This window comes from Myiozetetes cayanensis, unplaced genomic scaffold (assembly GCF_022539395.1).
Source record: "Myiozetetes cayanensis isolate MyiCay16 unplaced genomic scaffold, myiCay2020 scf2-11, whole genome shotgun sequence".
NCBI classification, from domain to species: Eukaryota; Metazoa; Chordata; class Aves; order Passeriformes; family Tyrannidae; genus Myiozetetes; species Myiozetetes cayanensis.
The window spans coordinates 75,329,789-75,356,478 of record NW_026087411.1 but is presented as its reverse complement, the minus strand read 5'-3'; the positions used below and the strand labels follow the sequence as shown (position 1 = coordinate 75,356,478).

Below are 26,690 nucleotides of genomic sequence, written 5' to 3'. Positions count from 1 at the left end.
CAGGGGTGCAAAAAATTTCTCCGACTTCTTCAATGCCACTTTCTCCATCCCAATCAAACATATTTGTGTTTTTTACTAGCTAGGCTAGTTAAGGTTATAGAGGTAGCAGCGACTGTGTAAACATGTTTCAGGCATGTAAATGTAAGAAGTAGTGATCTTACATTAATAAAATAGTGTACATGGTTGAAATCCTCTTTCTCCCAAACAACAGGTGATTTTTTTGATCTGCAGAAGGCAGTGCAAAACAGGGTCAAGGCCTGGAAGCAGATGACTGTGCAAACTTCACTGCTTATGGCTTTAGTGATTGCAATGTGTAATAGAATTTGAATATGGGAACCCTCTCCGTTCTCTCCCCTGACTTTCTTGCCCACAAACAATGGTCAGAAATACATTTGTCTATAGGTCTTATTTATTTAGGTCATCTAATTAGTTTTAATTTTTCCTTTCAAACTAGATTTCTTTAATGTTTAGATAAAATCTATTGTTTTGGTATAGAAGTGTTTTAATCACTCTGTTTGTTGTAAGGAAAAGGTTTAGATTAGATGGATCTACTTCAGAGCTCTAGCTAACTTCTGGTCCTGTCACTCTTACTTAAACTTCTAAGTTTAAGGCTGCATGTGAAAATTCCTTTTATACTTAAAGAAGCTTGCAGCCAAACAGTAAATACAGGCATCACTCTAATTGAAGAGTTTATGCTGGAGTGGCATTAACCAGGCTTACAGAAGTTTTGACATAATTTAAGTGTGGAAAAAAGGTCCTAAGGGAGTGTGTATGTCTTCCTAATATTGTTATCCCTCATTGACTTAAACATAAACAAGTCATATGAGGAGAATTTCACTTTGCTGCTTTTCTAAAAAATTCAAATGTTCATGTGTTAGGAAGTAATGGAATTAGGAACCTGTGCCTTTTCTTGTAGTAAGATGATTGTAGGGAATTTTTGTTTTGGCACTGGAGCAGTTAGCTCTTTGCCTTTTCTAGCATTCTTAGCTTCGTGGGCGTGTAGCCTCATAACACTTCTTATAAGGTAAACTAAAGAAAAAATCTGGAAGAGCTATACTGACTGTGTGGAACAGCAGCATAGCTGCAAACACTAGCACTAAGATCTGCTGCTCAAGAAAACTGTCAGGGATTATTTGCTATAATCCAACACAATCAGCAGAGAGTGAAAGCAAATGTTCTGCAGATGTTTCTCCACAAAAAAGACGTGGAACTTTGTGATCTTGATTTCTATTCTTAAATCTAGATAGAATGCCCTCTAACAGACGGTGATTCTTATAGTTGGTTTCTTCTAAGTCTGATGGTTTTGTCACACGCAGGTTTTAGTCCAGGATTTTCCCTGCCCTTGGCTCTTTGTCTTTCTTCTTTCTGCCTTCCCAGTCTTCAATCCTAAGCCTTCAGTCTTTTTGTCCAACAATTAGAATTATTCTCAGTGACCTCTTCCTGTGATGTTGCTGTAGAAAAGTCCATCCCTTCTCATCTATTTTGCCCAGATACTCATTTGATTTTAGTATTGTGTACTATTCCACTGTTTCCCCTTTGCAAAAGAAGAAAACCAAGAAACAACTGCAACTGTCTCACCTGGTCTTCATCATCAGCTTCTTCCATATAATTTTTGTTTCCTCTTTTGACTTCTTTCTCACTTGTCGTCTTCCTCTTGGCCTCAACCAAATTTGTTTCATCATCAAGATGAATGACACTGCCCAATTTGCTTAAAGCTACCAGAAATCTTTTGATGCCCATTTTTCTTCACAGAAAGGTGTTTTCAAATATCTTTCATGTCATATACTGAAGAGTGGAGGAATAATCAATAAGCCAATTATGTCACAACAGGCTGGAAGGCAACTCCTTCAGAGTAGAATTCTATACTTTAGTGAAATTATTTAATTTTTTTCTGTTCAAAAAACCTGAGAACCCAGAAAAGCTAATAAAGGAAGATTCTGAATGCCCTGTTCTGCCCTTGACCCTGCTCAAGGGAGTGAGATTGGAATAAGATGATCTTTAAAATCTTGAAGTTTAGTTCTGCCACCCTGTGGCTACTGAAGGCCATTCTTAGATGTGCGTGTTTTCTTGGCTGCTCAAAGTCACAGCCTTTTACTTTTAACTTTATGAATGCTGTTTCGTGGAGAAAATTGAGGGCCTAGTAGGTCCCATAGAGATGTATAAACTCTCTGTTTTTATTGAAATATATAAATACTTGTTCACTGGAAATGCCATGTAGTATTTAGACACATAACTCGTCCCCTCAGTTGTGCAAGGCTGTACATTTTTGATCAAGTCAGATTGTCTTTTATTTTCTTTTTGTTGAGGTCTAGGAAAAATCCTGAAAGCATACTCTGACAAAGTAACTGAAGATTTTGGTTCATGCCAGCAGCAGAATGCCTTAAAAACTAAAATGCCCAAGAACTTTCATCCTGTCCTTAAAAATGACTGTGAACTCAATGTATGGATTAGATATATACTTTGAGAGTTCTTTGCATATTTGTTGCCTAACTTTGAGAAAGATGAGAAAATAAGTTCATAGAACAATAGGATAGTTTGGGTTGGAACAGATATTTGAAGGTGATCTAGTCCAGTCCCCTGCCATGAGCTGGGATATCTTCAACCAGACCCAGATCCAGTTGTAATATTGTTCTCCCAGCCACTCCCTAACAATGATAAATGGGTCAGCTGTAAGTAACGGCCTGCTCCTTTCAGCAGGTGAATAATTAGTATCGTAGCTTAAATGGTAGCAAGAGTTAGTGGTTCTGAAAAGCTAAGCTGCTGGTGCACAATGGTGTGTTATTACAGTTGTATAAAACTTCCTTTTTTCAAGGAAAAATATGAAAGAGTATACACACATTCTGGAAGTAAACGTGTTCTTGAAAGTCATCAAAGTCTAACTGTGTGGTTCCCAGTTCAGTTACATGATTATATGTGGTTTTATCACTAGAATGCAACAACTTCTTGCTCAGGTGGTAGTTGAGGTGAAATATGCCTTAAGTTACACAGATGACCATGAACCTGGATTTTTATTTTATCTGAATGCCTCTTTGAAAAAAAATGTTCAGAATGCTGATATATTGAGATATGTAGTAGATGTAAAGCCACAGAGAGGATATAAAGACATAAAATGTGTTTCTGCTTGTACAGCCTGTGGTTTCATTTTATATTTCTGTGGTTTAAGATCTTAATGAAGACTTCTTCTATGAAGTCAGGTAGTAATTTGGTAGTAATAGAAAATAGACTTCATTATTCTTAATGTCTGTAGCTGATGGCCTGAAGATAGCAATAACCTTTCCAGTCTCATAAGAAAATAGTTTGTTATTAATCAGAAGGCTGTAAAAGTTTTATTTTATTTTATTGTTTTGCTAATTTTGTTTTCTGACTGCTTTTACCAAATCCTGTTTTCCCAAACAAATCCAGGTTTTCAGGTTTTTTATTCTCTTAGTATTGTAATTGTCATTAAATCTAAGGGGTTTTTTCAGTACTGTGAATACTTTCTCTTGAAAGTCACGATATTGAGGGACTACATTAGATGAGCAACTTGTGATTGAGCTGAACTATGGTTTAACTGACAACAGTGGGCAATGACAGATTTTTCCTCACAGTCGTGACATTCTTGAACATTTTTTTTGGAAAGAGAAAAATATTTCAGCTCTCAAGGATCTCAATGAAAAAGGAAAGCATAATGTCTCCCTGTCATGGGGGAGAAGTGTGTTAATATACTCAGAAGGGCAGGTTTGCAATCAATCTTTTTCAAAGCTGTTTCCAAGTGTTTTCCCTTTGACAAATTCATTTGGCAGAGCTGTGATTAAAAAGATAGGAGATAATGCTGTCCTTTTTTTTTTTTCTCTGTGAATAGTAAGCTCATAGTTTTGTTTCTGAAGAGACTCTTACTCTGAGAGAAGGTAAAGTACAGCTTGAAAGGATGGTTTATTTTGACTTACTAAAACCACAGACAAAACCAGAAACTCTTATGAATAAGGCTCTAATCTTGAATAGAAAATTGCCATGGGTAAGTCTTAATAGTCTTATTCTGTATCCATGACAGCCTCCATCAGGATGTGCTATGATATAATTCTGACATAAAATTAATGTAGTGTACTTCTGATAGTTTTTATATGTTGCATTTCCTTAAAAAAAAAAAAAAGTTAAAACAGATATTTGAAGCTGTCAAAGGGAAAATACCATTTCACTGCATACAAATGCTTTATCTTCATGATTTAACCAGTTGATCCAAATTTTGCTTTTTTACAGGAAAGATCTTGTGGTCCCTTCAGTTTGCATATATATCTAACTTGAAGTGGTCTGGATTTAAGTGGAAGTGTTTTTCAGTACTTAAAATACACATTTAGAAAAGGAGTGACTTGAGGGAAAGAAGATAACTACTTGAAAATGCAAAAATCTCTTCAAAATTATTTATATATTCAGTATTTGTAGTCATTTTAACCAGTTCTTGAGTACGTGAATTTTCACAGATTTTTATCTAAGCTAGTTTGGCACACAGCAAATGTAATGTAAGTAGTGTTGATTCACCATTTTCCAACATAACTTTCCAACATAATTAAGAATATTAATAAGTATATCCAAATGAAGTATTGCTAGCTGGAAAGATACATTATCTGTTCTCATAGAAACCAAAAAAATCACATTTAATACCAAGTTTTACAAATCACCCATTTTGTATGGTTGCTGACAAGGGAAACAGCTTCAGTTTAGGAAGATAAATAAAAGCTATATATGCAAAATGAGATTAAAGTCTTTACTTAAATGCTCAGGGTTTGCCTGGATGGTTTGAGTTAAAATTGATTATTTGAAATAGCTTTTTAATAAGCAGTACTGTTTTAAGCAATGTGGAAATAGATAAATGCATGGCTATCGTAAAAAATCAAAGGAGAAATTAGAGGGCTTTTCACACCCTAGAGGAGTTTAAAGGCAGAGCAAACAGAAGATCATCAACCTTACTAGTGATGAACTAGGTGAAAGCCTCTTCAAGTGGTAGCAGCATAAAGGACTCTGCAGTTCCCAAATGAGGTGAATAGCAGAGATCTCCCCAGGGAGCCAAACCGCTTTTCCTGCAAGTGGGTCTGAAGCAGCAGGGGCTTCGTTGAGGGGAGCAAAGCAGTATCTGCTTGAAGATATCCCCAAGGGTTCTTGATACAAGTGTGGATCATCAGAAGAGAAAAGACTGCATCTAGTAGCAGTGAAGATTTGCCTATAATAGCTATCTGGATCTCAGTGAGCTGAAACATAGTTAAAATTTTGTGTTGCAGCTTTTCACGGTTAAACTGTTTTCATTATGAGGGGACAAATGGCATCAATGGCTCTGTATTTCTGGTAGTGCTGGCCCTGGATCGTGAGAGGGCCAGAAATAAAGTCCTTAGTGGCCTGTGTGCAGTCAAGGGCCCACTAAGGCCTGTGTTTTGAGGTGCCTCTGGATGTGCTTGCAGTGTGGCATGAAGACAAGTCCAACAAGTGGGGAGAAAAAAACAAAGGCTGTATATCTTAGATCTCTCTTGCAAACCTTGATGAAAGCCCCCTTGAAATTTAGGTAGGAGAAGACCCTTAAGATCAAGCTGTTTGAAGGCATCTGAGAGGCATATTTCCTGTTCTGAAACTTGAGTTCCTAGGAGAAGAAGGGCGTTTTTTCCTTCATTCTTCATAAGTTGAAAGTTCTGATCCCCTGAGACTGGAAGAAGTTACTTTGTTCAGATGTGACATCAAGGTGGATTGCTTTAAACTTGGACAGTGGCTAGAAAACCACTAAGCTATGTTTTTTATTCTTATGCAGGTGTTTTAGTATATATAATACTCTGTATTTAATGTATTTTATGTTTCATCAGAATGTCTCATAAGTATGTCTGCACAGACTTGAGGTGAGTTGCTTCTGGTTACTGTCTCTCCAATCAGCAGAGATCAAACCTTTGATTTTGGATGTCCATATTCACAACTCTGGTGGAATAAGGAATTTTTGCTCGAGAATTCTTTATGCTGGCATAGGCAGTGCTGGCATTTATATGGATGTTGTAGTGGAGTAATACTTACCCATATTAGTTCTTTATTAGCTCTGGTGAAGGACTTGAGCCATTTAAGAACCTAATTAAAACTTCTCTGTATATCAGTCAAGTCGGCTGTTGAGTCTCTCCTCTTGGTACTGGTGAATGCAAAGGTTGAACTTAGAAGCCTTCTATGACCACTGAAATGTCAGGTAGGTGACATATGGGTGTATAAAATAGCAGGTACCTTTATCAGAAATGTGTTTGCTTTATTAGTTGACAGCACCTGGACCACTTACTTAATATGTTGTGTTTTACTGCCTCTTGAAGGATAAGGTGAATTGTAATAGAATGAGAAACTGAGTTGATGGTGAGAGTGAAATGTTCTGAAACCATCACTGGGAAGCACTGCATATCAATTTGCTGGATATCCAGCTGAATCCTCAGTGTAAGTTCTCCATGACCTCACCCCCTTTGCTCAGAATTGTAGCCTTTTTGGAAAAGGGAGAAAAATATGGAAGTGTTTCCATTCTTCAAATTTTACTGAATGGTAACATTTCATTGTCACTGAGTTATATTAAACCATCCATGTATGGTTTAAATAAGCAGCCAAACTAGTGTACTTTTCTTTTTTGACAATTCTATGAAAATATACTTTTTCTTTTAGACTTGACATATGAAGGTGAAATGTCTTTTCAACTATGATGGCTGCTACACCAATTAAAAATTTTCCATATAACCCTGTTTTCAACAGCTTAGATCTTTGGACACTTCAGCTGTTCGGGATTTTTTTATATGGCCAATTTAATATTTTGCCTTTTAAAAAAAAGCTATAGAGTTTGTAAATCTCATTGCAGTGTACTGTTTGTATTTTCCAGAATATTTATAGCATCATAGAATCATTTAGGTAGGAGAAGACCCTTAAGATCATCGAGCATTAACCCAACACTGTCCAATCCACCACTAAACCATGTCCCTAAGTGCCAAATGTACCCCTCAACCACTTCCCTGGGCAGCTTGTTCCAGTGCTTGACAACCCTTGCAATGAAGAAATTTTTCCTGATAACTGATCTAAACCTCCCCTGGTGCAGCTTCAGGCTACTTCCTCTTGTCCTGTGTTTTGTTACTTGGGAGAAGAGGCTGACCGTCATGGCTACAACCTCCTTTCAGATAGACCATAGACCCTGAGCTTTCTTTTCTCCAGGCTAAATGACCACAGCTCCCTCAGCTGCTCCTCATAAGACTCGTGCTCCATACCCTTCACCAGTTTCATTGCCCTTCATCCAGGATGACAACAGTGTTTGGTCATAACACTGATTAATCAGTCAAGAATGTTGCTCTGAGAAAAGTGAGACTTTGACTTTGGGATACAGTAAACCTGTCCCCCCTCCCCTACCAGACTGTGTCTTTAGGAAAACATAACATAATGAAATCATGAACTTGATGGTATTGCAAACCTCTGAGACCCTAGGCAGGCCTGTGACAGATGTTTTTATAGCTGTATGTTATTCAGGGAGGTAAGCAAACCCTGATACATGCTTTTGGCCTACTATTCACTGAGGGATTTTTTGGACAGTTATTTCCCTCCTCACCTCTCTTCAACTTTTTTGAAATTATATGTGTTCCTGTGTTTGTAGAAAGCATGCCTCAAGGGCAATAGGTGCAGGACATTCAGATGGTAGGGTGTGAATTTCTAGAGAAGATTAGAGGAAAGCCACTTTCATTGGCCAGAACTGAATACAGTCTGAAAGTTGCTTCTGAATTACATATCCTGAAAGTATTGATCTTTAGGGCTAAGGCTGTGTATACTTTGAATTTTAACTTTCCTCTCTGTTCTCTCTTTCTAGCTGGAATGTTTGCTGCTTTCCCTACAGGGTTATAAGCTTTGATATTCAGAAGACCAAAACTGAAAGATGCCATCTGAGAGGTGCCTGAGGTATAGTACTTGGTAGTGTGTAGGAAGTATTAACATTTAAGGTGATGTTTACTAAAGCAAAATCAGTTAAGAAAGTAGAAAAAAGTGAAACTAATACTTTTGTTTGTTAGATAGGAATTCACATTATTAAATACATATCCATGTTATAATCTGCAAAATATTACTCTCTTGTTGACATTTATCTCTAGTAAAGAGAAGTGTGCCTAGGAAAGATTGGGGACCCACAGCCTCTTCATATGTTATCTTGTTTATGCCTTAGTCTATACTTGGAATTTTTGATTGTGGAATCAACAGACCTTTTACATTTATGCATCTGAATTGGTGGCTGGTGACAATTTTGGGTGTGCATAGTGTTCCACTTTCAGGATGTTTATTACTCTTCCAGTTGTTTAAAATGTCTTCAAGGCATTTTCTCCAAATTAATCTTTCTGCCTTCCCTTCTGCCGCTTTCCCAGTGTAGTCTTTCTCATTTGTGTTGCCCATTGTCCCAACAGAGTATTTGTTATTTATAATGTAATTACTTTCTGGGAACACTTTAAGGCAGAACACTCTGCAGAACTTATTAACTTAATTGTTTTTCTGCAGAACTTTGTAGTAGTGTGATATACTGGTGGTTCTGTTTTACAGAGTAGCTGACACTGATCTGGGACCTCAGAGAGAACTACCTGATATTACTGGAACACCATGTCATTTCAGTTTCATTCTCCTTTCCCATACCATGTTGTTGCATAGTGGAAGAGAAACAGGACTCGCTTGCATTTCTAGCTGTTAAATCCGTCAACTGGCAATATCACTGCAAAGTCATCATGTTATGTTTAATGATTCTGTCTATTTTCATTTATAAATTCCAGTTAAATTGCCTAGCATGTGTATGTTTCATGTGTGTTTTAGCACAAGGATTACAGTCAATTGATTTTTCATTTTGGCATTGAATTGAAAAATGGATTATGGTAGAGCTCAGTTTAAAACCACAGATATGTTTTCTGTTGAGTGAAATAGTCCTCTGGATGATGGTGAAAAAAACAAGAGGAATGAAGGTCTTGGTTCACAGCACTGGGAGAGAGGGCTAATAAAAACAGAAATGAAGAGAAGCCATCTCTGGGTATAATTAGCATATTATACTTGCACTACTTTGATTTAGTCACTGCTGTAGAAATGACAGAAGAGAAATAACTGTTAGAAATAATTCCCTTGTATTTTAGCAAGTTAGATTTCTTGACAACTGTCACTTAGAATATGAGTTGGGTTCAACAAACAGAACAGCTGAAGAAAAAAGAATAGTTTGAATGAGTAATTTTGAAATGTATTTAGGGCATGTCCATGCATGAAACCTGAACTATCAAAGAGGGGCTGAAGTTCAGATACAGGCTATTCCACTTTGGCCAACCTTCTTCTATAAGTAATGTCTTAGTTTTCATCTTTTTTTAAAAGTAGGTTGGATTAGAGCAAACAGTCTGCAAGGCAGGTAGTAGTAGTTTTAGAGATACCCAAGGTGCAGGAGTGGGATAGGCAGACAGTGTGTACGGATAAGAAAGGAGAATATAGCATCAACACAGCTGCTGCATAGCGTATGTATGCAGTGAATTACATCATTGTAGTGGAAAGTTGATACGTTACTCACCCTTTAATAGAAAAAAAATAATTTATATCTTCACTTTGATTTACATGAAAATGACTCTTTTTAAATTCACCCTCTATAAACACATAAATTCTCTGGCAATATAAACTGGTAGTCTCACAGATTTCAAATCAATTGCATCATTTGGTGCCAAAGGGGATTTACCAATATGTTTGATTTGTTTCTATTTACGTCAACAGTTCCATTGTCTCTTCCTTCTGCTGCAGAAAAGGAAGTTGCCATCAAACGGTCTTAGACTGGATTATGTGCAAATCTTTTATTCATACATGGGGATATTCGGAGGTGGAGAAAGCCTTAGCATTTTAAACCAAACAAACGTCTTTCCCCTATCCCCAACACAAACCAGACAATCAAAAAACTCCCACAACACTTCATAAATATGAGTAACCTGAAATGGTCTGAAAAGATTCAGTGGCACAGTATTAGTCTTAAACAGGCCACCTGAGACCACGATCCTTCATTCTTTTTAGTTGCATACATACGTACATCCTCCTTTCCACTGATGCATCAATTGGAATCACTTAACATTTTCTGCAGTCCCTTAACCTAGGACCTTTATTCTTCTCATTTAATTCTAAAATGATTCTGAATTAATCATGTGAGTTCAGCTGACTTCCAGCAAATCAAAATCAGAACCACTGAGGTTTTTAAATCTGAGTATGTAATCAGGTTTCATAATACTTTGTTATACTGAGCTTTTCTTGTGATGTCTATGCTATAGTAAGATTTTTTTGCCTGACAGGGGTCATGACTTTTTTTTCTTTCCAAGAATTATCAAATAATCTTGCCTTATAAAAAGTTGTTCTGTGTTTCTGACAAAATATACCTGTTTCCTACATTTTTTGATGGAATCTTTTCTCTTTCCCCTCTCAGTGTTCAGGAAATGCTGACAGGTCAGAGGCTTTGTCAGTCCAGCTCCCATAATGATGCTGTCCTGGCAGCCCTGAACCAACAGAGAAGCGATGGCATACTTTGTGATATTACACTTATTGCTGAAGAGCAGAAATTTCATGCACACAAAGCGGTCCTGGCAGCCTGCAGTGACTACTTCCGAGTAAGTACAAAGACTTTTCTCTTCATATAATAATATTAAAACGTTATCATAGTGGAGGACAGGAATGGTTATAGATGTCGTATTGAACAAGCTTTAAATATGAGCCTCTTAGAAAATTCAGGATTATTGCAGTTTAGTAGAGTATATAACTTTAAATATCCACACACATGTCATAGGAAAGAAATGTTAAGAACATAATTATGTCGGAGGATGCAGCAAGGCCGCAGTGCCTAGCAGCATGGAAAAGAATGTAAATAAGGGGTGAACATCCAATCATACGTGAAGGCTAGTGGTAAATATAGATAATAGAGCTAAGAATAGTGTTAGTATGTAAGATTCTATGGAAGACGGTGTGTGAGTGCAGCTGTGTGAAGAACAAGATGTAATATTCTGGATGAAACAATAAAGCTGAATTTAGGCCATCATCATAGAATGCCCAGTTTTATTTACTTGGTCGTCCTCACAAACAACGACATAATTAAGTTTTTTTAATCATTATTTACAGTAAGTCTTTCACCCCTCTCTACCTTCAAGAGAGGTAGGTGATTTCTATGAATTTTATGCCCCAGGAAAGTCAGAAAGTGGAAGAATTTTTAGTAGAATGAAGAAATATTTGTAGAACATTGGAGGCAGTTGTGATTAGAGGATTGTGAAGCAGAAGGTCAAGTATTGATTTCTTTATTTTGTCACCAATGACAGGACTTAAGGAAAAAGCATGAAGATGAATCAGGAGAGGTTTAGGTTGGATATCAGGAAAAAGTTTTTCATCCAGAGGGTGGTTGGGCACTGGAACAGGCTCCCCAGGGAAGTGGTCACAGCACCAAGCCTGACAGAGTTCAAGAAGCCTTTGGACAATACTCTCAGGCATATGGTGTGATTCTTGTGGCTGTCCTGTGTAGGGCCAAGAATTGGACTTGATGATCCTTGTGGGTCCCTTCCAACTCAGCATATTCTGTGAATAGAGCATGAAAGCATAGGGAGAGGGAATTTACATTTAATCATTACTGTGAGGGTGGTGAGGCACTGGAACAGATTGCTCAGAGAAGTTGTGGCTGCCCCTGGCAGTGTTCAAGGCCAATTTAGATGGGGCTTTGAGCAACCTGGTCTAGTGAAAGGTGCCTGTGGCAGAGGGAATGAAACTAGGTGATCTTTAAGGTCCCTTCCGACCCAGGTCATTCTATGATTCTATGATAAATGCAATTTAATTCGACATGAGTGTGATTTTTTGTAGGATGTAAATGGTTACTTTCAAAGAGGAAGCTATAGTAATTTTTTAAATGTGGTAAGACTTATTTTCAGAAAAAAAGTGTTTCCAAAATGTAAAGATTAAAATCCTCTCTGGGAAATCTAATTCAGATACTCAGCATGGAAAATTGAACCCAGGTGCTAAAATCGGAGTAACTGAAAAATTGAGTTTGCTAATAAGGAATAGTATTCTTCACATGAAGCAATTCTTCTAACCTTCATTATAATGTACCCGCACAAAATGTTGGACTGTCTGTAGCTCTGTAGTTGACTGGTATTTTTAAGTGTGAGTCATCCTATTGTTAATCAGCGACTAAAGCTGAAATTAACTTAAAGGTCTATTTTCTGCGACAAAATAAATTTATTTAATATTTTGTCTACACTGTAATTGTAGTGTTATGAACTTCTTTATGATGACCTTTTTGTTTTCATAGAATCATAGAATCATAGAATAGATTGGGTTGGAAAAGACCTCCAAGATCATCAAGTCCAACCCCTGATCCAACTCTAATTACTATATCATGGCACTAAGGGCCATGTCTAATCTCTTTTTAAAAACTTCCAGGGATGGTGAATCCACCACCTCTCTGGGCAGGCCATTCCAATGCCTGATCACCCTCTCTGTAAAGAATTTCTTCCTAACATCTAACCTAAACTTCCCCTGGCAGAGCTTGAGCCCATGTCCCCTTGTCCTGTTGTTGGTTGCCTGGGAGAAGAGACCAACCCCCACCTGGCTATAACTTCCCTTCAGGTAGTTGAAGAGAGTGATGAGGTCACCTCTAAGCCTTCTCTTCTCTAAACTAAACAATCCCAGCTCCCTCAGCCTCTCCTCATAGGACTTGTGCTCAAGTCCCTTCACCAACCTGGTTGCTCTTCTCTGGACCCGCTCCAGCACCTCAATATCCTTCCTGAACTGAGGGGCCCAGAGCTGAACACAATACTCAAGGTGCGGCCTCACCAACGCAGAGTACAGGGGAAGGATCACTTCCCTGCTCCTGCTGGCCACACTGTTCTTGATGCAGGCCAGGATGCCATTGGCCTTCTTGGCCACCTGGGCACACTGCTGGCTCATGTTCAGCTTCCTGTCAATCAGCACCCCCAGGTCCCTTTCCACCTGGCTGCTCTCCAACCACTCTGTCCCCAGCCTGTAGCGCTGCAGGGGTTGTTGTGGCCAAAGTGCAGGACCCGGCACTTGGCCTTGTTGAACTTCATCCCATTGGAGTCAGCCCATCTCTCCAGTCTATCCAGGTCCCTCTGCAGAGCCCTCCTGCCTTCTGGTAGGTTGACACTCCCTCCCAACTTGGTGTCATCAGCAAATTTGCTGATGATGGACTCAATCCCCTCATCTAGGTCATCGATAAAGATGTTAAACAGGACTGGGCCCAGCACTGATCCCTGGGGGACACCACTGGTGACCGGCCGCCAGCTGGATGCAGCCCCGTTCACCAGCACTCTTTGGGCCCGGCCCTCCAGCCAGTTCCTAACCCAGCACAGAGTGCCCCTGTCCAAGCCATGGGCTGCCAGCTTTTCCAGGAGTATATTATGGGAGACAGTGTCAAAGGCTTTGCTGAAGTCCAGATAGACCACATCCACAGCCTTCCCCTCATCCACCAGGTGAGTCACCTGATCGTAAAGGAGATCAGGTTGGTCAAGCAGGATCTGCCTCTCCTAAACCCGTGCTGGCTGGGTCTGATCCTTGTCCATCTTGTAGGTGCTGTGTGATTGCACACAGGATGATCTGTTCCATAACTCTGCCAGGCACCGAGGTCAGGCTGACAGGCCTGTAGTTACCAGGGTCAGCCTTGCAGCCTTTTTATGGATTGGGGTGATATTTGCCAACTTCCAATCATGTGGGACCTCCCCAGTGAGCCAGGACTGTTGGAAGATAATGGAGAGCGGCTTGGCAAGCTCTTCTGCCAGCTCCCTCATTACCCTAGGATGGATCCCATCTGGTCCCATAGACTTGTGAGGATCCAGGTGGCTCAGTAAGTCACTAACTATTTCCTCCTGGAATACAGGGGGCTATTTGGTTTCCTCTCTCTGTCTACCAGCTCCAGAGGCCAGTTGCCTTGAGGGCCACCTGTCTTACTGGTAAAAACTGAGGCAAAGTAGGTGTTAAGTACCTCAGCCTTCTCCTCATCTCTATTAACTATGTTTCCCTCGAGTCCATCAAAGAATGGAGGTTTTCTTTGCTCCTCCTTTTGTTATTAATGTATTTATAGAAGGACTTTTTGTTATCCCTAACAGAAGTGGCCAATTTAACTTCAAATTGCGCTTTTGTATCCCTGATTTTCTTTTCTGCATGATCTAGCTGTCTTCCTGAATTCTTCGTAAGTAGCCAGCCCCTCTCTTCCATAGTCGATAAACTCTCTTTTTATCCCTGATTTCCTTCAGAATCTCCCTGTTTAACCAGGCTGGTTGTCTTCCCCGCCGGCTTGCCTTTCGGCACACCGGTATGGCCTGTTCCTGTGCACTCAAAACTTCCTGTTTGAAGCACATCCATCCCTCCTGGACTCCCTTTGTTTTCAAGGGTTGTTTCCCAGGGTATGCTCTGGACTAGACTTCTGAATAGGTCAAAATCTGCCCTCCGAAAGTCCAGCGTAGAGGTTTTATTGTTATTTCTCCTTGAATCTCTGAGTATTGAAAATTCTATTATTTCATGATCACTATTTCCTAGGCGGCCTTCAACCACTATATCTCCCACCAGCTCCTCTCTGTTTGTAAACAGCAGGTCTAGCGGGGCCTTACCCCTGGTAGGTTCATTTACCAGTTGATGAAGGAAATTGTCCTCTATACACTCTAGGAAATTCCTAGACTGCCTCTTCTCTGCAGTTGAGTCTCCCAGCAGATACCGGCAGGTTAAAGTCACCCTACAAGGACAAGGGGCTGACAATTCTGAGACATCTGCCGGCTGCTTGTAGAATACTCCATCCCTTCATCATCCTGGTAGGGCGGTCTGTAACAGACACCCGTGATGATGTCAGTCTTGTTGGTCTTCCCCCTGATTTTGATCCACAGGCACTCAACCTTATTGTTGCTGACCTCAAGTTCAACAGGGTCCAGAGAGTCTCTAACATGTTACAATAGTAATACAGTGTATGACAACTTTTCTATATCCTTAATTACCTGAGCAGAATTTTGTCTTCCTGTCAGCTGTCTCTCACTTTTGCTTAGAATTTAGATTTAATTTATTCTGTGTATTTAAGAAATATTATTAACCTTGATGTTACTTTTGCTGTGATGGTGCTGAGATAAATTGATTGCTCATTTTTTGAGCTTATCTGCATGCTTATGGTTTCTGCTACAGCATACTTTGTACTGCCATAATTACTTCATAATGGTGCCTGGTCCCTGCTGTAACAGAGATTGCTTTGTACTTTTTCCTTTAGTGCACAGAGAGGGATTCTAGAGCTCTCTAGCTCTAGCAGGTGTTATATATTTGTTAGTGATTGATATACTACCATGCTGTTTCTTTCTGACTGAAATATTTTTAATAAGGGTGCCATATTATTACTCCCTTACATGACACTCTTTCAGGAGGTCAGTGTGCTGTCTGCATAGAAACATCATAGAGTGGTCACCTGTGCCCAGCATTACAGCAGTGTGGTAGGGAACAGCTTCTAGTTTGGTCACTTATTGACTGACGTGAGGAGTGGGGCACTGGGACTTACTGTGTTATTTCCAGTTGAGTTACTTGGTATTGGCTGGACAGTTATTACAAATTAAAATGTTAATGCCCTTAATTGGTACATAAATATTTTCTATTCAAAAATAGCTGAAAGAAGAGTGATCCTTGCAGCATTTAGTTTTGGTCTGCCTCTAAGCTGCTATGGTTTGGTAGGATATGTTCTTCAGACTTTACATATCGGCTCTAAATATGGAGACCTGCACTTTCTGAAAGCATGACGGTTTTTGTTATTAATGGACAAAAATCTTTCTTAGAAAATTGTGAAATGAGGTCCTATATTCTGTAGGAAGGCAGCAAAAAGTTACTATGCACTGTGCTTCCTGATTCTAACAAGTTGGAAAAGCAGAGTTGAGTTAAAAGTAATAATCCCAACTTCTAGATATAAAAATTGGATTATTGATCTTTTTATATCTAGGGGACCTTGAGCTATTCAGGTATTAATTTTTAAGATTTAGGAGGATGATGCCCAAACTTCATTCAGAGTCAGTGAAAAGAAATGGATGTTTCAGAGTATGATAAAAGAGAAGGCTGATGACCTTTTAGAATGAAATTAATGACCATCTGAAAGGCTACCAGATCTCTCTCAGCTGGTCATAAAGACCAGACTCAGATACTTCAAAAATATAGCTCTTAATATTATATTATTTCAACCTTATTTTCCTGGATTTTCTTGGAAGGAAGTGGGTGAAAGTTGCAGACCTTCTAATGCTGAATTAATTTATGAAAAACTCATTGTCGTGTGAAGCTTAGCTTTCACTATTTTTTGAGATATAAGCACACAATCTGCAGTGAAGCGGGGTTCCAACCTTATTGTTGCTGACCTCAAGTTCAACAGGGTCCAGAGAGTCTCTAACATGTTACAATAGTAATACAGTGTATGACAACTTTTCTATATCCTTAATTACCTGAGCAGAATTTTGTCTTCCTGTCAGCTGTCTCTCACTTTTGCTTAGAATTTAGATTTAATTTATTCTGTGTATTTAAGAAATATTATTAACCTTGATGTTACTTTTGCTGTGATGGTGCTGAGATAAATTGATTGCTCATTTTTTGAGCTTATCTGCATGCTTATGGTTTCTGCTACAGCATACTTTGTACTGCCATAATTACTTCATAATGGTGCCTGGTCCCTGCTGTAACAGAGATTGCTTTGTACCTTTTTCCTTTTACCCCAGTGCACAGAGAGGGATTCTAGAGCTCTCTAGCTCTAGCAGGTGTTATATATTTGTTAGTGATTGATATACTACCATGCTGTTTCATTTTTGACTGAAATATTTTAATAAGGGTGCCATATCATTACTCCATACGTGACACTCTTTCCAGAGGTCAGTGTACTGTCTGCATAGAAACATCATAGAGTGGTCACCTGTGCCCAGCATTCCAGCAGTGTGGTAGGAACAGCTTCTAGTTTGGTCACTTATTGATTGACATTGAGAATTGGGGCACTGGGACTTACTGTGTTATTTCCAGTTGAGTTACTTGGTATTGGCTGGACAGTTATTACAAATTAAAATGTTAATGCCCTTAATTGGTACATAAATATTTTCTATTCAAAAAATATTGAAAGAGTGATCCTTGCAGCATTCAGTAATTTGGTCTGCCTCTAAACTGCTATGGTTTGGTAGGATATGTTCTTCAGACTTTACGTATCGGCTCTAAATGTGGAACCTGCACTTTCTGAAAGCAGACAAACAGTTTTTATTATTAATGGACAAAAATCTTTCTTAGAAAATTGTGAAATGAGTCCTATATTCTGTAGGAAGATGGCAAAAAAGTTACTATGCACTGTGTTCCTGATTCTAATAAGTTGGAAAAAGCAAGGGTTGATTAAAAAGTAATAATCAACTTCTAGATATAAAAATTGGATTATTGATCTTTTTATATCTAGGGGGATTTTGAGCTATTCAGGTATTAATTTTTTAAGATTTAGGAGAATGATGCCAAACTTCATTCAGAGTCAGTGAAAAGAAATGGATGTTTCCAGAGTATGATAAAAGAGAAGGTTTATTTAGAATGAAATTAATGACCATCTGAAAGTACCAGATCTCTCTCAACTGGTCATAAAGACCAGACTCAGATGCTTCAAAAATAGCTCTTAATATTATATTATTTCAACCTTATTTTTTCCTGGATTTTCTTGGAAAGAATTGGGTGAAAGTTGCAGATTTTCTAATGCTGAATTAATTTATGAAAAACTCATTGTCATGTGAAGCTTAGCTTTCACTATTTTTTTTGAGATATAAGCACAGAACTGCAGTGAACGGGGTTCTGGGAACATCAGATGTTGGAGTTGCCTTGAATAAAACTGAGATGACACGACTATACATCAGTGTGACAAAAAGAACTTGCCTGCCATAGGTTCTGGTTTCTACAGCTCTTAGATTTGATTAATGTCCCAGCCTACTTTCAGCTCTATCTGGAGAGGCTCTCATCCGATTCTTATGATCTCACAGGTGTATTGGGTTTGGGTGGCTGGGTTTTGGTAGCATGGATGGCTCCTGTGAGAAGCTGCCAGAAGCTTCCCCTGTCTCTGGCAGAGCCAATACCAGGTAGTTCCAGGATGGATCTGCCACTGGCCAAGGCTGAACCAATCAGAGAAGGTAGTAATACCTCTGGGATAACATATTGAAGAAGGAAAAAAAAGTTAGTGCACAGATGCAATTGCAGCCAGAGAAGAGCAGAGTGAGAATATGTGAGAGGAACAACTCTGCAAACACCAAGGTCAGTGGACAAGGAGGGGGAGGAGGTGCTCCAGATTCTGGAGCTGAGTTTAAATCCTAAGCATATCTCCTGGTTTGGGAATTTGCCACATTTGTACACCAAAATGTTGTGGGTTTTTTCTTTAAAAAAAAAAAAAAATCCCTTAGGAAATTGGATACAAAGACTGCATTGAAAATACAGAGTTAAATTGCAAGATTAGACACGTGAAAATTAGGGACTTTAATTTGTTTTCTGCTCCTGTGCAACCTCTTCTCTTCGAATGTGCTAAGGAATATAGTAGTTATCTCCACACCCTAAAAGAATACAATAAAGAATAGTAACATATGTATTTTTATGGGTTCTTTTTTAAGCAACAAACAGCATTCTAGGTAAATTTTTCTGTGTTGACATACTGTAATTTGCCATTTGTCTCAATCTATTGCATTGAGACAAGGCAGTTAAGTTAGTATGTGTGCTTTGTGATATCTCCAGCAAGCTAAGTCATTTCCAATTAAAACATTCTTCTGCTTTTTTTCCCCTCTGGGACCAAAATGAAGTGTTACTTCATGACTTCATTAGTAGGCATTTACAGTGTTGGCAGGTGATTATATAACCTCAAGATTTTCTTGTACAAAATGCATTGGTTTTCCAGTCAGAATAACTCCTTTCTTCTTCGTTATTTTTCATTTGAGTAGCTTTATAGTTGCAGGACTTTGATCTTTCTCAAAAAGATGCAGATTTTTCCATCTAATATGGATGAACAAAATTATATCAACTACCTGGAATAGATTTTGAAGTGTCAATAATATTCTAACTTTTTTCCACAATAAACGTGATCAATTCTTAGAAGAATTTTACTTATCTGAAATGAACTAGTAGATAATAATTTTGCATACAGGCTTTGTACTACTGTCTCAGTTGATTCTTAAACAGTTTATTTTCAGGGGTTTTCTGTACCATCTTTCCTGCCTCTTGACCGTTTCCTCCTTTGCACACAACATTACTGATTGTTCTTATTTTACAGTATATTGCATTGTTTTTTGATAACGTTAGAGAATTAATTTTTATGAACAAATCCCTGAGGTGTGAAAGACTGTATGATGCAAATGGCTTTCAAAGTCTTATTATATTCATAAAGAGGAAAAGGCTCTCCCTAATATGTCTTAGGGATAGATCTGAAGACCTAGTTCTGAGAAATCAGAATTAGCTGCTGCTTTTGCAGTATAATGTGATTTTGTCTTTCAGTATTTTGCCATTGATACATGCCTGCTAAACAAACAATATTTTCTGTACTATTGTACCCTGAAAGTGATGCTACTTAGAAATTGTCTGTCTAGGTAACCTTTAGAAATGTTAGCTCTTCCCGTAGGACCAAATCAGCTCTATTCTTCTAAACAAACACTAGTTCTGCCTGCAGACCTTCCCTACAGCCAAGCTACATACGGATAGGTACAGCTGCTTCTGAACAACGAGGACAAGAAGCAATGGCCATAAACTAAAATACAAGAAGTTCCACCTCAATATGAGGAAGAACTTCTTTACACTGAGGGTGACAGAGCATTGGAACACATTACTCAGGGAAGTTGTGGGGTCTGCATCTCTGGTGACATTCAAAACCCACCTAGACACATTCCTGTGTTACCTACTCTGGGTGACCCTGTCTTGGCAGGGGGGTTGGACTAGATGATCACCAGAGGTCCCTTCCAACCCTAAGGATTCTGTGATTCTGTGACCAACAGACTAACTTTCTAGCTTGAGCACTAGAGGAGGAATTTTTGTACTAAGAATCAGGTTCACCAACAGGTTTGCTTTTCTTGGCCCTCTTCCTTGAATCCCTACAAGCAGTACACAGATTTTCCCAAACTAGCCTGGAAATAAGATAGTACAATTGTAGAGATGTCAGATGAACATTTCAGAGTTGGCAAACCATGCACCCTGCTATGATTCCTTGCATCTTTTGTTCTCACTGATAACTTATATGACAATTGAAAGCTTTTTCTGTGAAATACCAAGCTCCCTTTCTGCTACCATCATGATTTATGCAAAACTAGTAATATCCCAGCTGTGTGGCATCTCTCATTTACTTATATATACACCCTTGCCATCTTCTTACTCTTAACATTCTTGCCCACAATCTGAGAAGCCTTAAGACTTTTAACCAATTAATTTCTGGTCTTTGCCATACTAATTCATATTGTCCTGTGCCATTCTCCATTGTTGAAACTCTTAATTCAGAAGCAGTTTCCAATTGCTCTACAGAACTTCAGAGAGTATTTGTAGAGTATTCTCATTTACTGTCACAGCAGCAGTATTCTTGGATAAGAACTTTGATAAAGATGTCTCTATTAAATATGCTTAATATTAAGATAAAAGTTTCTGCCTTTTTAACTCTGTTTAATCTCTCTTGTGTTTTTTGTTTGTTTGTTAATGCATTTTTCCTATGTAAAAATGCTAACTGCAAACGTGGGAAGGAATATAGTCTTAGTAGTGGTTTCAGGCTTGAGATTATTGAGTTTGTAATGTTCACTACCATACATTGATGCTGTAAAAAATCTGAGGGCTATTTTGGCATGCTGTCTAACTGTTTAGCATTGTTTTTAAACTCTCCTACACATGAAATCAGCCAAATGTACCAACACATGGATCTGAGTGATGCCAATAATGCAGAAGGTATTTGAAGATTCACAGTGGTGTCTAGTTGTTGTGAACATGTTACTTATACACCACCTGCTGAGAATGAGAACTCAGTGCTGCTTGCTTCCCATTAGAAAAAAAAGAAACTTGCTTAAATTAAGAGGAGGCCTGGGGAAAAAAATGTGAGTTATACTACTAGCATAACATAAACATTTAAATACAAATTAGAGTTTTACTGCTAATTATTCAATAATCCAGTTACAGTTGAGTGTCAAGAAAATTGTGCATTCCTTCACTTCTTAAAATAATATTTGATTATAAGCATTTCGTACTTTGACTAAGTTTAATCAAATCTTTGGAAGTAATATAGCATGGGCAAGTGTGAAGTGTCTTGTATAATATTTATCTGAACAAACTGTTTTTGACTTCTGGAGTATATACAAAAATGGTTTACAAATGTATTAAACATTTTTAAATAAATACTTTAATATTCTTTCAAAATGAACAAAGTAAGGAAGTGGATCTGGTTAATTTTACTTTGTTCATCCTTATCTTTGCAATTAATGGGTTTTTATTCTTTGTGGCTCTGAAGCAGTTTTTGTTTGCTGCAGACGGAATTCCCGGAGCTCAGTAGTGTGGGTGTTATCAAAAGGATTTAGAAGAATCTTCTCTTTTCTGAATTCTGTGTTCAAATTCCCAAGAGTTGTAATGCTGTCCTAGTAAATATGTTTCTGTTGCAGTTCTCATAGTTCATGAATGAATTCATTGCAATTCTGCCAGTGTTGGGTGGTAGAAAATGTGGTGTCGTATCATCTTGATTTTTTTTTCTTTTCTTTTTCTTTTTTTGAAGTGCCTGTATGGTAATTAAGTGCACTGTGGTTACATATGGCAGAATCAACTCTGCAGTTAATGAGATAGGCCATTGGAGACTGTAGCTCAATGTCTGAAATTAGATAGTGTGATAACAACATGTGATGTTTGGCTGCTATTCAGTTGATGCATTTTCTCAGTTTAAAACCAGGACAGAAAGGAATCATTGTAGCTATGTTGCTGTAGTTGCTTATTTTCTTTACCATCATCTTTACTCGCTCCAGGCTACCTCAGTCCAATTTTCCAGTGCTGCCATAGTAAGTGTTCTGAAACTGGGCTGGGCTCAGCTGTAGTTTCTGTGTTGCTAAGTGTTTGTCCATGGCAAGCCAGTTTATTGGGCAGGTCTGTGGCAGAGAAGTGTTTCGTACCTGTTTTCTTCACAGTCCTTATAGTCTATTGAAGAAGTTTGATGTTTCAGAACACTACTGGACACAATAGACACTCTTCTCTCCTGAGTCTCTGACAGTATCTTCCTACACAACCTCAGGAAAATTTAAAATTATTGTGTGGGTATAGTGAAGCTAAAAACACCCAAGGGAATTACTTGGGCAGCATATTGCTTTTAGCTTCAGTGACTAGGACCCACATACCAGTTTAAAACATAAGAAGTATCCAACAAAAGTGATGAGTGGTGAAGAGCTAAAACCACAATGCACTGGTTTCACTGTACATATAGCTGATGTTAGGAAGTTTTAACACTCTTAAAGTATGATCTGTTGTCTTTACAATTGTACAGTCAGAATCACAGAACATGCTGAGTTGGAAGGGACCCACAAGGATCACTGAGTCGAACTCTTAGCCCAGCTCAGGATCATCCTCAAGATCATCACTGTGTGCCTTTGAGGATATCATCCAAGCGCTTCTTGAACTCTGTCAGCTTGGAGCTGTGACCACTTCCCTGGGGAGCCTGTTCCAGTACCCAACCACCTTCTGGGTGAAGAACCTTTTTCTAATATCCAGTGTAAACCTCCCCTGACACAACTTCAGGCCATTCCCTTGGGTCCTGTCACTGGTCACCACAGAGAAGAGATCAGTGCCTGCCCCTCCTCTTTCCCTCATGAGGAAGTTGTAGACTGCAATGAGGTCTCCCCTCAGTCTCCTCTTCTCCAGGCTAAACAGACCAAATGACCTCAGCTGCTCCTCATATGGCTTTCCCTCAAGGCCCTTCACCATCTTTGCTACCCTCTCTGGACACTCTCTAACAGCTCAATATCTTTCTTATATTGTGGTGCCTGAAACAGCACACAATATTCCAGGTGAGGCTGCACCAGTGCAGAGCAGAGCGGGAGAATCCCCTCCCTTGACCAGCAGGATGCTTTGCCTGATGCTGCCCAGGACATGGTTGGCCCTCCTGGCTGCCAGGGTACTGCTGACTCATATTCAACTTGCCAACTGCAAGGAGGCCCAGGTCCCTTTCCATGGCACTGCTTTCCAGCATCTCATTCTCCAGTCTGTACGTATGTCCAGAGTTGCCCCATCCCAAGTGCAGAATCCAGCACTTGCCATTGTTGAACTTCATGTGGCTGGTGATTGCCGAGTCCTCTAATTTGTTGTGGTTTCTCTGCAGGGCCTCCCTGCCTTCGAGGGAGTCAACAGCTCCTCACAATTCTGTGTCCTCTGCAAACTTGCTTAACAACCCTTCCAGTCCTGCATCCAAGTAATTTATGAAGATGTTGAAGAGCACAGGGCCTAAGATGGAGCTCTGTGGAACCCCACTAGTGACAGATCATCACTCTGATATTACCCCATTCACTATTACCCTCTGTGCTCAACCCATGAGGCAATTGCTCACCCACCACATGATGTGTTTATCCAGCTGTGTGCTGGACATTTTGTCCCTAAGGATCCTGTGAGAGACAGTATTGAAAGCTTTACTGAACTCCAAAAAGATGACATCAGCTGGCTTCCCTTGATCAATTAGGTGGGTTGTCTTGTCATAACAGGAAATCAGGTTTGATAAGCAGGACTTTCCTCTCATGAGGGTTCTCATGTGACCTATGACAGTGTTGACTTTCAGGTGTTTTTCAATACCTCCCAGAATAATCTTCTCCATCACTTTACCAGCCACTGAAGCGAGACTGACAGGCCTGTGGTTTCTGGGGTCCTCCTTCTTGCTCTTCTTGAAAATCAAGGCAACATTTGCCAACTTCCAGTCCTCTGGGACCTCTCCAGATTCCCAAGATCACTCAAAAATCCTCAAGAGATGTTTTGTGATGACATCAGCCAGCTCTTTGAGGATTCTGGGATGAATCACATCAGGTCCCATAGAATGGTAGGGATCCAGCTGGAGCAGCAGATCGTGCACAAGTTCAGGGTTGACTGGGAGCTGATAATTTTCTCCATTTCATCTTCTCCATTTAATTTTCTCCAGCTCAGGGCACTGAGACCACCTTGGTCCATTATCCATGTTGAAGACAGAGTCAAAGAAAGCGTTAAACACCTCTGCCTTGTCTCTGTCCCTGTTTGTAAGATGACAGGCTGAAGATAGTTCTATACTCCCTATTGGCATTAATATATTTGAAAAAACTCTTTTCATTGTTCCCCACATTTCTGGCAACCTCAACTCCAGCTGAGCTTTGGCTGCAGCAGTTTTCTCCCTACAGTGGCAAGTAGCACTTCTTCAATACTCCCTCAGGGAGTATTCCATTCTCCCTTGTTTGTGTAAGAAACCTATCACAATGCACATACCTTTTCCTTTTGTGTAGCACATCATGCTCATTTGAAGTTTAGAGGAGATAGCTTTCTTTAAATAAATTCTTCAATTCCTTCACTGTCAACAGGGTTATTTTTTTACACCTTGTTAACAGCTTCATTTTAGTAGACTGAAATATCCTACTGGCGAGTTGTATGTCACTGTAGGCCTTCATCTAGTGAAGGGTTGGATTTAAACAGTAGAACCTCTGCATTTGACTGTCCTGAACAGCTTTGTAAATGCTGCTGGTTGCTTCTTTGGAAGGAATTAGTCTGCCTGATTCAACCAGTTTTCAATTATTAGACCTCAGAAAAAAGTCTTAATCCACTTTACTGTTTGACCTAGTGTGTGAGTGATGAATGAACAAAACTGCTGCTCAATCTACTACCTGATAGGTAATCTCAGACCTCTAAAGAGGGAGGCACCCTTAACAGCTTTGAGTGAGAACATAAGAACGGTCACACTGCGTTGGATCATTGCCTTTGGCAACACCTGTTTGTGATGTCTGGTGAAAAAGAGTACATCCAGGCTTAAGTCTATGTGGTGTGTCCCTGAGAATTCTCCATCTGTTTTCAGGGGCATTTCCTGAGCAGGTTGATACCTGTCTATTCAGCAATCCTAAGTTAGGTCTCTCTTAGCTTTTATCTTCTTTCCCATAGAGCCTGTGAAAAATTTCTTATCCTCTGTACAGTGTGGCTGACTGCCTGTTGTGTGAAGATCTACTTTTGTTTATTCTCAATCTGATTTTGGACAGTTTCATTTCATTCCTTCTAGCTCTTCTATTGGAAAAGGTAACCGTTGGTTCCTAGGTATTCTTCTCATAGCACTGAATTCTCTCTTTTCCAGGCTGGAAGTTTTTAATTTTTAACTTAATCAGATGCTGATCAAATGGAAGCTGTGCAGGATTCTTGATAAAGCTTGTTGCTCTTCTCTGACGCTTTTCCAGCTCTAGTGTGTGTTTTGTGAGCTGAGGGTAAAAGACTTTTATGCAGTAGGCAAAACGTGGATTTCTACATGGGCATAGGTTTGATTTCTGTTTTGTTCTCTCTTGTCTAAGAATTTCTAAGTTTTGAATACGTTTTTTTTTTTTTTTAATTATTGCTAACCACAGGGATGATTTTTTTGTTAAACTCATATACTGATTTTTATAACTGCCATTTTAGAAACCAACTGATTATTTAATACAATCCTCTTACAGTTTAACACATTTATCCAGGCCTTAACTACCTTGGATAGCTTTGCCTCAATGGACTTTCTAGCTGCACTGCTCTTTTCCTTTTCCAGATCTTCTCTGGTATGTTAAAGAACCCACACTGAGGTGCTCCACTGGAATCATGACTCCCTGTGAAAACTGTCCCAGTCTTTTCTTGCTCACCGTTTTATGTATTCAGTCACTTATTCAGGAAAATATCTCTCCTCTTTTCTCTCCTGCTTAGTTTGCCTTCCAGGCATTTAAAGGCCTCTGTCAAAAGCTTTTTGTGAAATCACTTTGTGAAAAAGTAATGGTTGGAGCGCAGCATAACATACTCTTCACCACTAGGTTGCATCTATTCCTTTAATATGTATAAAAACAATTATGTGTGTGTGTGTGTGTGTTTGTACCAAAACCAAATTACAAATTAGCATCTCCTTGGACATGGGCAGCATTCTCAGCTACTGTTGAAATAACCTAGCCTCCCAGGGCCACGAGGTACTAGCTATGCAAATAGGCAACAAATGTACACAAAGTCCATTTTATATAAAAATTCCAGAATATTAGGACACCTTATGAAATGTCCATCTGCATTGTCAGAAGCTCTCATACCTGGCACTTAATAATTCAACTTGTCAGGGTTAGATTTCAACAAAGGAACAGGTCTATAGAATTTGTGGGAATAATTAAATTAATATCATCCTGGTCTGCTACTTTGGAAGGGTTTTGTTTGTCAGAGTTGAAGGAAAAGCCAAAGGATAAATGAGCACGGTCAAATGCAGACTACTAAATATAAAATGAAGAGATGGTTTTATAGAGGCATTTGTTCCAGAGGAGATAGCTGATGGAGGGTAGAGCACAGCTGCTGATGAAAACTACTGTGACAAATGACTGCAACATTAACACAGGCTTGGTTAGTCAAGTCATTCTTTTATTTTGCAAATTGTTAGTGCTTGTTTACTTTTTTAGGTTTTTATCAGTAGAGGATATGAACAAACCAAAGACAAATTTTTATTACTTTGCCTTTGTATAAAACAGTTTAATAGATATGGGAATGGGAATTAA

General features: G+C 39.1%; 1 protein-coding gene across 3 annotated transcripts in view; it reads left to right on the top strand.

Annotated features, from left to right (window-relative positions):
* KLHL32 (kelch like family member 32) overlaps positions 1-26,690 on the top strand; it is a 127,649-nt gene that overhangs the window by 19,708 nt on the left and 81,251 nt on the right. For all 3 annotated transcript variants that reach the window (XM_050315579.1, XM_050315578.1, XM_050315580.1), the window contains exons 3-4: positions 7,823-7,911; positions 10,424-10,604. In XM_050315579.1, the coding sequence (XP_050171536.1) occupies positions 7,889-7,911; positions 10,424-10,604 (204 nt within the window). In that variant the 5' untranslated portion in view covers positions 7,823-7,888. The remainder of the gene's footprint in view (positions 1-7,822; positions 7,912-10,423; positions 10,605-26,690) is intronic.